The sequence below is a fragment of the Numenius arquata genome, chromosome 20, assembly GCF_964106895.1.
Source record: "Numenius arquata chromosome 20, bNumArq3.hap1.1, whole genome shotgun sequence".
Classification (NCBI taxonomy): Eukaryota; Metazoa; Chordata; class Aves; order Charadriiformes; family Scolopacidae; genus Numenius; species Numenius arquata.
Window position 1 is genome coordinate 2,878,399 of NC_133595.1, and position 11,368 is coordinate 2,889,766.

The 11,368-nt window shown below is 52.2% G+C and overlaps 1 protein-coding gene across 1 annotated transcript in view; it reads right to left on the reverse strand.

Moving 5' to 3' along the window:
- The window catches only part of KAZN (kazrin, periplakin interacting protein), a 103,949-nt gene extending 100,867 nt beyond the window's left edge, over positions 1-3,082 (reverse strand). Inside the window, exon 1 of the mRNA XM_074161616.1 lies at positions 2,911-3,082. Coding sequence (XP_074017717.1) covers positions 2,911-3,073 — 163 coding nt within the window. The 5' untranslated portion in view covers positions 3,074-3,082. The remainder of the gene's footprint in view (positions 1-2,910) is intronic.
- Between the last annotated feature and the right edge of the window lie 8,286 nt (positions 3,083-11,368).

Consider the following 11,368-nt stretch of genomic DNA (forward strand, 5'->3'; position numbering starts at 1 on the left):
TCCTTTCCCGTGATTTGGAACTGACCTGGAGCACCTGCCTGCAGCGCTGAGATCACCGAGCTCCTTCCCACCACAAGCAAAGGGACCCGGTGATTCCACCACGTGCTTCTCCCAGCAGGACCAAAGCAGATCCCCACCGCAAACCCATCAGCTGCCTGACCACCACCAGCGTATCCCACATCGGTACTGGCAGGTAAGCAGCTGCCCACCCAATTCCTAGCCTCCTGCCTTCCTTTAACATATTTACGCTGGCAAACCTCCCACTGCCAAGACACACGACGGCAGAGATATTCAGAGATACTTCTTTTCACCCCATCCTTCCAAACATCACCTCAAAATCCTTGAGGAGAAGCGTGAGGCTCGCTACAGGTATCTTGGGCCACCTCTACCAAACACAGAGGGATGGAGGAGAGCATTTATAGCTGTATATAAACAATAGTAGCAAACTCGGGGAGGAAACCCAAAATAGAGAGTGACTCTAATCAACGGGTTTTGCCGCGGCCAAGTACTCTTCCCCCCTTCTCCTCAATGAGCACGATGAACGCAACGCACTTCAGATGCAATTTTACACTTAACTGATTGGCTTCTGTAATAACACCAGTGGTACATGGCTGGATGTATCACATTTTAAAATAATAGCCTCTTAAACTCGTGAGGAAGGGGGAAAAAAAAAACACCACAAAACAAACCCAACGCATCTACAGCTTCAAGGCCACGGAGTCACACCTCGTGGGGGAAGTGTCCTCTCTTCTAGCTCCTAGACACCGGCACGCTGAGCCCAATTTGCCAGATTAAGGAGTGGGAAGATGGACTGACCCCTCCAGCAACTTCAGCAGCCGCTGGAAGTACCGCTCTCCCACCCAGCCAAAGACAGGACCACTCCTGGCCACTGGTCCCAGGGACCCCCCAACCCCATCCCCTGGCATTTCTATTTTCACTCCGAAGCGCCTGTAATTATAGTTATTAAGCAGAAAGGCACACACTTTGGGGAACAGAGCGCGTTTCTTTGGCACCATTATAGTGTACCGATTGTATTCCAGCATGCTGACGGTAAAGGAACCCAAAGAGGAGTTTTTCCGTCGCTCAGCAGATTGGAAAGCCTCCGAGAAAACCAAAAAGAACCCCTGACCCTTGGAGAACCACACACACACACATCCCTCCTGTGCCGGGACGTGCTGCAGGAGCAAAGGCACTGCCCCTCTGCAAAAACACACGCGTCTCTGCAGAACTCTCCCGGAGAAGCAACAAAACAGAGGATACCCACAGCAATAGGCGTGTGCACGAGCAGCCAAAGGATTTTACCTGCTTTTCTAGGGGGAAAGCTGCATTTCCACACTCATGCCCTCTCCGGCGTGTCACCAGCTGCATTCCCGATCCCCCCCGCTCTGGCGGGGGAAGATGAAGGCATCCTCCTTCTGCCCTTTCAGCAGATTTTTATAAAAGAAAGGGCCTCAACAGCCTGGATACTGTATATACAGGGTCGGGTTTACATTATACCAACATGCATCTATGCGGATCAGTTCGGAAAATACCTGACACACACCTAACTTCACTCCACAGCTACCGGGAATCTCTGCCGGGTCCGGCTCCCGCCGCACACCAAACCCACCTGATGATGGATTAACTTTGTTTAACAAAGTGCAATTCCCACACCACACACACACACACACACACTCTACCCAAACAGCCAAATACGACGAGCTGGACGGAACAAACCCGCAAATTAATCCCTCTAAATCAATTTGCATTAACGCCACGAACACCCAGACATCGGCGGTGCGACAGGAGTCTGTCGGGAGCAGCGATGCCCAAGAGCTGCACTACCTTTAAAAAAAAGCTACACTACCTTTAAAAAAAAGCTACACTACCTTTAAAAAAAAGCTACACTACCTTTAAAAAGCTACAAGCTTAACCAAAACGTGACTGTTGAAAAATGCCTGAGCTTCACACCAAGAGATACTCCCAGTAAATAAGTAACAATAACAGCTAGTGACATTTTTATCACGCAGGTGTGTAAATTCAGCTATGGGGAAAAGGGAAGGGGGGGGGGGGGGGGAGGGAAATTGCATTCTTTCTGATCTGACACCAAGGCTGCTCCGGGGTGAATTGTCACACAAACCTGCAATTATTTGGTAAATATAAATATGCGTGTATAAAAATATATTAGCACTGAAACGTTTCTTATGTCACAGCGACGGCAACACTACTTTGATTAACAGAAAGCAGGGAATTTCAGCCCGGCGAGAGCTGGACCCCGACACCAGCACTGCAGAAGCAACTGGGACCCCCCCCGCACCCCCCGTTCCTTAACCTTCACCCAAAGCCCAGCGCATAAATCACCTCCCGCACCCTGTTTGCCACCCTCGACCCCCCCTCCGCCACCACCCCGCCCCCCCCGCTCCGGCTCCCAGGCCTGGTGACAACTTTTGAGGGGATTTCAGGGCGGTGTGTGTGTGTCGGGGGGTGTATGGATGGCATAGGGGGTGTATGGATGGCATAGGGGGTGTATGGATGGCATAGGGGGTGTGCAAAGCCCCCGGGCTTAACACAAGGCATCCGTCGTTCGGGGGTCGGCTCCCCGCAGCCCCGCACTCCACCGGGCTCCCCCCCCCACCGCCCTCCCCACGCCGCCACCGGGCTCCCCCCGTGGCCGGAGCTCCGGGATGGCGGCTGTAACATGGCTGCTTCCCTCCCCAATTACGAAACCGGTTACGGGAGCCGGGGGTGGGGGGGGTGGGGGGGTAGGTTCCCCCTCCCCACACCCGGGAGAACGCAAATCAATAAAACAATGGAAAATAATGAATGAACGGAGGCGGTTTCCACCCAACCACCCCCACCTCCGAGTCACCCCGTTCCCTTTCCCCCCCCCACACCGTCGTCCCCCCCCCTCACCCCGCCCCGGGCACCCACCTTGCGCGCTGTGGGGGCCGTGCTCCATGGCGGGGTCGTTGCCCAGCTCGGCCAGGCGGCGGCCGGTGGCGGCCAGCTCGGCTCGCAGCGCCGTCACCTCCTGGCCCGCCGCCGCCAGCGCCCCGTCGATGCGCAGCGCCAGCTGCTTGTTGTCGTCCATCATGTGGAGGATTTTGGCCTGGGGGGGGGGGGGTGGGGGAATGGGGGGGGGGGGGAAAGGGAGGAAGAGGAGGAGAGAGGTGAGAGAGGGGGAGCGGCGGGGAGGGGGGGGGGGGGCTGCGCCGGGAGGGGAAGGGGCTGCCTGAGGCGGGGGGGGGGGGGGGGGGGGCGGCGCGAGGGGAGGGGGCGGCGCTAGGGGGCGGCGCGAGGGGAGTGGGGGGGTCTGCGAAGGGGGCTCTGCAAGGGGGGTGCAAAGGGGAGGGGGCTGTGTGCAAGGAGGGGGGTGCGAAGGGGAGTACAAGAGGGAGGGACTGCGCGGAGGTGGGGGGGGTGGCTGTGCGAGGGGGGGTGCAAAGGGAAGGGGGGCTCGTGCAAGGGGGGGGGGGGGGCGTGCCTCTGCAAAGAGGGGACCCGTGGGAGGGAGCTGTGCAAGGGTGGGGGGGCCGTGGAAGGGGTGTGCAAAGGGGAGAGGGGAGTCTGTGCAAGGGGGGGGGGCGTTTAAGTGGGGAGCAAAGGGGTGCGGGCTGTGCGAGGGGGTGCAAAGGGGGGGGGGCGTGGGAAGGGGGCATTGCAAGGGGGGGGGCGGTACAAGGAGGTACAAAGTGAAGGGGGCTGTGCAAGGGCGGGGGGCAAAGGAAATGGGGGGGGGGCTATATTAGAGGGGGGGCAAAGGAAAGGGCGACTATGCGGGGGGTGGGAGTGTTGAAGTAGGGCGCAAAGGGGAGGGGGCCGTGCAAAGGGGGTGCCGGGGGGACGCGAAGGGGGGTGTGTGTGTGTGTGCAAAGGGGATACAGGTTGTGCGGGAGGAAGGGGGGGGGGGGGGGGGTTCGCCCCCTACCTGTTGCCCCCCCCGGCAGCCCGGGCAGGGCCGCGACGGAGGCGAGCACGGCTCGGCCGAGGGCATCCGCGGCGCTGCGCGGCGTTACGCGCTGTTACGCGGCGCTCAGCGTCTGCCGCGGAGGCGGGTCCCTCCTGCGCGGGGTGTGTGGGGGGGGAAGCACCGCGGCAGCGCTGCATTTACAGCGAGAACCCCCACTCCCGCTCCCCCCACCCCCCCTCCGGGAAGTTTGGTGCTGCTGCGCGGGTGCGGAGAGCGCTGCAGTACCCGCGGTGCGCTGAAAATACCCCTGATTAAGTGCCTTGCTGCTAATTGGGCTCAGGTTCATCTCGGTGCATGGTCATACCCAAAAACTGTGCAGCAGGTGGAGGTAAAATAGGCTCCAAAAATGCCCCTGGAAGGATTATTTTCTGGGGGGGGAAAGGGGGGGGGGGGAAGAGCAACCTGTGCGGTGTCACTGCTGTAGCAATGGTTAATGCCAGAGTTCTTAACGCTGGCGGTTCGTGTGGCACGAATCTGGGGTGAAAAATCGAGAATTATTTGGTATCATCGCTGGCGACTGCTAGAGGGAGCGCTGATGTTTCCCTGTGCCTTATCCGTGCCTCGGGAGGGATCCTCTGGCCAGGGCTGCAGCAAGGCTGCGGAGCTGCCATCCTCGCCGGCAAAATGATGCAGCCCCATCCAAAATTAAGTGATGTCACTCTGGAAACCCTGGCCTGCACGGCTGCACCTCCCCAAACTCGTCCCTGCTTCCTAAAGCTGCGAGCAGCATAGCTGCCTCTTTGCATCTGAGCCGTGCGTGCCTTAAAAAGTTCACAAATGGGTTTAGGAACTGGGCAGGAGCCCGGACGGGAATGGGAATGGGTACAGGAAGCACAGTGAGGACCAGCGAGGGAGGGCTCTCACCACGGGAAAAGCAGCAGAAAATCACAACCCATAAGAAAAGAGGGAGAAACAGTCCTGCCTGTGTCTGTACAATTCACTAAACCCTCTGCTATTTGCCTAAACTCAGGCTTTTGGCTGAACAAGCTGAGAGTTGGGGGCATTTCCTTGAATTTCAGGATGCTCCCTCTGCATCACGGCTGGCAGTGCAGAGACCTTGGCCAAAACACAGTCAAAACGATAGAAAAGGACTTCAGAGAGCTGCAAAAATGACTCTGGGAGAGGTCTGAGGAGCTAAATCAGAAGCACATCGCTGTCCCACGCAGTGACGGTCCCCAGGGAGCAACGGGATGTGGCTCTGCAGAAGCAGAGGGGTTTGGCATGCAATGTTCCCCCGGCAGCTTTTAGGGACAGAAATCGGGTAAATCTGTTGCGTCCATCTGCAGAAAAACAACGCTAAGATTGGCCTGGGTCCCTCCAAACCTCAGACCTGACCTGGATGGTGCGTACAGCCGCGAGTGAAAAGGAACCTGGTCCTTTGTCAAGTGGCACCTAGAGCTTGTAAACTGCAAAAGGGTTTTATTAAACAAAGAAAATCTAGTATTCCGATAAATGGTAAAGTGGCTTTTTCAAGGGAAGGTTATTTTTGACTGAGAGTCTCCAGCAGCGTCTGCAAGCCAACCACTAGCACTGGGCCAGGGCACTTGGAATATTGGTGGAAAGGACTCTTTTCCTTAATGAATTCCCAAGGGGTGCACAAACCAACCCGCAAAGAGAAAAAATGCAATTCTAGAAATTCTTTCTTCATCATCTATGCAACCCTCCCGGAACGAGATAAAATTCTTTAAGTATATATAGAAACTGAATTCTAATCAAGATAAATGCCCGGTTTCATGCCTAATTTGCATGAGTATTTGCTGCAAACTGTGCTTTGCAAATGAGAAAATTATGTATGTAACCAGATAACCTGAATGTGCAATCGCAGTACCGTATATGCAAAACTTAGTCATTGCACTTGAATAAAACGTAAGCTTCAGCAGAAAAGAGCTTGGTTTAAAGCGCAGGCACATAATTTTTATCATAAAAAAATCGGGTTAAAACTGATTTGAGCCTTCCAAGAATACATTCAGCTGCCGAAGCAAAGTCCAAATTGTGCTTCGTACTCAATCTAACCTTAATAATAGACTAGTTGAGCTGCTACACTGGCAGCACTTTTTAATTTACCCATGCAAGAGAATTTCTACATTAGCACGTGTGCTATTTAAAAATATGTTTCTTAAACTTGGCTGTGGACTCATCTGTAAATTAATAACCTTGTGTTAAAAAAAAAAAAAAAAAAAATCTTCATTATTACTTTATGTCCTTTTGAGATTCCCCTGAAGATATCTTGAAAGATTTTCTCCCCTTCCCCGTACCTCCTCCCATCCTTACTAAGGAACAGCTGCGTCCATTTAAAATTGATTTCCATCTCTCAAAGCAGGATTTGATTTCTCCGAGCTTCCGCCTGGAAGGAGCACGCAGCGTGGCAGCAATCCGGAGCTATCGGCTGGCAGAGCTCGAGCCCGGCACAAAGCCAGCGGTGCCGGCACGAGGATGGGGCAGGCAAGGGATTTCCAGCATGGCTGGGGTTTGCTGGCCACATGCGGTGGGATGTTCCCTGGATCTGCAGTGATGCTGACTCTCCGTCCCACGCCCTGTCGCGTGTACATATTAAAACTAAAAGGGGGAACTTGGGGTGTTGGTGGAGGTTGCTCAATGCAACCCGGCAACATGCACTGGTAGCCCAGAAAGCCCCCCGCATCCTGGGCTGCATCCCCAGCAGCGTGGCCATCAGCTGCCTCCAGCGCCGGGGCTACCAACATCAGAAGGACATGGACCTGTTGGAGTGGGGCCAGAGGAGGCCACGGAGATGCTGGGAGGGCTGGAGGTCCTCTGCTGTGAGGACAAGCTGAGACAGTTGGGGGGGTTCAGCCTGGAGAAGAGAAGGTTCTGGGGAGACCTTAGAGCCCCTTCCAGTCCCTCAAGGGGCTTCAGGAAAGCTTGGGAGGGACTCTTGATGAGGGAGGGGAGCCATAGGACAAGGGGGAAGGGTTTGACACTGAAAGAGGGGAGATTGAGATGAGATCTGGGGAAGAACTTCTTTGCTGTGAGGGTGGTGAGAGCCTGGCCCAGGTTGCCCAGAGAAGCTGTGGCTGCCCCATCCCTGGAGGGGTTCAAGGCCAGGTTGGAGGGGGCTTTGAGGGACCTGGTGTGGTGGGAGGTGTCCCTGCCCAGGGCAGGGGGTGGGACTGGGTGGTCTTTAAGGTCCTTTCCAACCCAAACCATTCTATGATTCTATGTCCGCACCCCTACACATTCCTGACCCAAAATCTCCCTGCTCTGTCAGCCCAGGTCTGAGATAAGAGTAACCAACCAAGCCACAGAGAGGTCCCCATCATTGCTCCAGCAGCAAAACTGCCTTCAGGAAGGAAGGATTAAAAACCGTCACTAGGGTGTGCATTCAAAGTGCAGTACCTGAGGATTATTTTGTGTTGTGCTGATTCCCATTCAGATGGGCAAGCCTTTGCTGAAATCCTCAAAATTGGGATGAAATGAAGCATTAGGTAATGAATTGGGCCTCATTCCCTTTCTCCTACTAGTTTTGAATTAACAAAAAATTAAATTAAAAGCTAATTAAATCACCAAAATTAGAAACATATTATTTAGCAAAATTACTTTTCTTTTTCTTTTTCTTTTTTTTTTAATTCTAGCTTTTACCAGGAGCCTGCCAGTTATGCAGCAAGTCCGTGTCCCTAAGGGATGGGAATCCCTGGCCTCACAGTTGAAGCACAGAGAGGTCAGGAATATTTCCTAAAGAACACGTGGGGAAACCTGAGGTAACACCAGCAGATCTCAGGTCTCCATTCAGCCTTAGCTACACTCAGCATCGTTTCAGGCAGTGCAAGGGTAGCCTTGAAAAACCTGGAAAAAAAACCCTCAATTTTGGGCACCATGTTCTAATAGTAGCATCTCATCCAGGCAGGCTATTTCCCAAGAATATATAAATGGCATAAACATGGATGGAGGAAGATTTGAGAATACTACCCATCATCTTTGCTCTTATTTCAACCTAAGGAGTGCAGTAAAGGGAAGATGAGAAGATTTCGGAGATGAAAAAGGGCTGAGTAGCCCACGGGTACCGTTCAGGCTTTCTAAACACTGTAATTTGCTATTCAGATTACCACTTTTTATAGTTTAATATGTACAATATGCAAAGGAACCAGTTTAACTAAAAGGGAAAAGCCTTTTGTGTTAAGGTTGAACGTAATCTAATACGGCCCTTTGACTTGTTTCAATTAAATCCTTTCCTTTCCAATTAAATAATCAGCCAGAATTTAATAAAAATGAATTTCAATGTGTCATCCTGCAGAATGATGACCTCTGAGATGGCGAAGGCTTCTGTAAATTCCGCTGATCGCTTTTTATCTGCTTGTGCCTCACTTCCACCAAAAAAAAAATTGCCTTCTGTCTACATCTTTGCAATATTTTCTCATCTGCTCCGTGTATCTCTCTTTGCAGTAACAATTCCCAGCTGAAAGGGCTGCGAGTATCCACGGCTTCTTTCAGCACATCCTCTAAAATTGACCTTCTGTGATTGGGAAAAAAAAAAAAAAAAAAAAAAAAAAAATCGCCAAAGAGGGGATTTTTGATTTGTGCCTTCAGTTCGTTACGCCCTGGCACGCTGCGGTGCAAACAGCGGCAATTTGGCCCTTTCCAAATGTCACCAGAGACATCTGTACGGCCATTCGTCCGCACGGAAAAGCTCACCAAGAAAATCCAGTCCAAGAGACTGGCAAACTTCAGCCGCCGGAAAAAGCACCAGAAAAACCACGGCGTGCCCCGAGTTCAATAGTCTCTCGTAGCACATCTCTGCTAAGTAATTTCCATCCAACTTACAATGGTTGCTAATGTCTACAGTTGGGGTTTTTTTTTCACCTCTACAAAGGCCACGTTTTTATTTGTGTATTTATAACTGCATTCGACACACACACACACACCCTTCTCGCTCTTAAAATACCGACCACCAATTCTTTTCTTCCTCAGTGTAGCAGCACCTTAACGCAAACCTTGCTGATGTGCTACTGCTCTGCTGTTGCTGAGATCACGGAATCACGGAATTGTTGGAGTTGGAAGGGACCTCTAGGGATCATCTAGTCCAACTCCCCTGCCAAAGCAGGGTTGCCCAGAGCACATCACTCAGGGCTGCATCCAGGGCTGCTTGAAGATCTCCAGAGAAGGGGACTCCACGCCCTCCCTGGGCAGCCTGTTCCAGGGCTCTGGCACCCTCACCGGAAAGAAGTTTCTCCTCATATTTGAATGGAACTTCCCATGTTCCAGCTTGTGCCCGTTGCCCCTTGTCCTGTCACTGGGAACCACTGAAAAGAGTCCGGCTCCATCCTCCCTCAACCCACCCTTTAGGTACTTGTAAACATAGATAAGGTCTCCCCTCAGCCTTCTCTTCTCCAGGCTAAAGAGCCCCAGCTCTCTCAGCCTTTCCTCATCAGGGAGATGCTCCAATCCCTCCATCATCTTTGTTGCCCCACGCTGGACTCTCTCCAGTAGTTCCCTGTCTCTCTTAAACTGGGGAGCCCAGAACTGGATGCAGTATTCCAGTTGTGGCCTCACCAGTGCAGAGATGCTGGGGCTTTAGTGAATAAGTTGCTAAAACGGGGTTAAACAGAGATAAAGATGGACAGGTCAAAAATTTGGGTGAATGTTCTGTTTTTCCCCCGCGATGATGCAGTGAGACGTTTCCCTGTCTCCATTTCTGTGAGGTTGAAGGGGTCCCGGCGACCCTCCTGTGCGGCGCATCCCTCGGGACAGTGAAAACAAACCCATTAATGTTTATAAAGTGTCTCGGACTGGGGGAATTACATCACTGCAGTGAGATACGAGCTTAATGGATCAAAACAAACCCCGGATCCACCCCCACCCCAGCTTAGACACATCTCAGTTACCCGGCGCAAACCTCGAGGAATCCCACTGAGAAGGGATAATTGAGAGAAAAATGCGATCCCAGAGATTTTTCTCCAGTAAACCCATTTGACGTTAATAGGAAGCAGATTTCTAGACCCCTTGCAAACAAACGACTTCCACAGCATATTTCACAGCTGAGCGCATCTATGGCACCAGCCTTTATACGCAGCTCTATTAAACCCAACATTTGTTTAATGAATTACAGCAATCCAATGAATCTGTGTACGTTCAACCTATATTTAAATGTTTATGGGGACGACGTCAGCAGCCAGCTTTTCACAAGCAGGTATCGGTCTCAGCAATGAGCTCCCGCTGCAACGTACCCAAAGCTTTTAACATTTTTTGGTGTCTGCTTTCTTAGCTATCACAGGCAGTTGATTACCGTTTAGTTTTATAAAACTGTTAAGCGTAATTACCCCGGAGTTTCAGGGTCTGTGCTTAACATAAAACTGTTTGGATCCAGTCCTAATTTGGGGGATTTTTTTCCCCATTGATGAACGACGGCTGTCATCTGGACTAGATGACCTTTAAGGAGCTCTTCCAACCCAAACTATTCTATGATTCTATCTGGTAGGTACAAACTGTGGCACATCTCCCACCTGGCTAGGGTTGGTCCACTTAACTACAAGGTGAATGAAGCCATTAAAACTCACACGGTCAAAGACGGTTGACACGCTGCAGCTCTTTCCAAGATGACCTCATCTTCATCTCACAAAAATCTAACTCTGGTCCACCCTCCTGTTTTAATGTGTCTCCTGCTGCAAACTATGTGTGAAGTGCTCTCTTTCATGGCATGCAGAAGCAGTAGTGATGATGGTGCTGTGGTAATTTAGCTTTCTTGCATGGATACCTCTGATTTGTGGTGGTCTCCAGCCCAGCTCTCCCCACCGAGGAGCAGGTTTGCTGGGCTGTTCCTATGTAGGGGCTGCAGGTCTTACTAAGAGAAGGACGAGCCCCAAAGATGCCTCCATGTAAGCAGAGCTGCCTGGTTATACTTTGCTACACAAACTGTTTTCATTGTAGTTTGGGCTGAAACATCCCTAAGGAGCTGGTTATAGCATTGACTAAATGCAAGGTCCCACTTGATCTGAACTGGTCCACAGCTGTTGCCCTTGGCCAGCTACTCCCCAGGAGAATCATAGAATGGTTTGGGACGGAAGGAACCTTAAAGCTCATCCAGTTTCAGTCCCCCCGCCATGGGCAGAGACACCTCCCACCACACCAGGTCCCTCAAAGCCCCCTCCAGCCTGGCCTTGAACCCCTCCAGGGATGGGGCAGCCACAGCTTCTCTGGGCAACCTGGGCCAGGCTCTCACCACCCTCACAGCAAAGAATTTCTTCCTAATATCTCACCTAATTCTCCCTCTTGCAGTTTAAAACCATTACCCCTCATCCTATGGCTCCACTTCCTGATAAATAATCCCTCCCCAGCTTTCCTAGAGCCCCTTTAGGGACTGGAAGGCCACAGAAGGATGCCCTGAGCATTGGCTCCTTGGGGCAGTTCCAGAGCTGAGCTGCCTGGCAGGGGCTGTGCTCACTGCGTGGGTGCTTGGCAGTGGCTCAG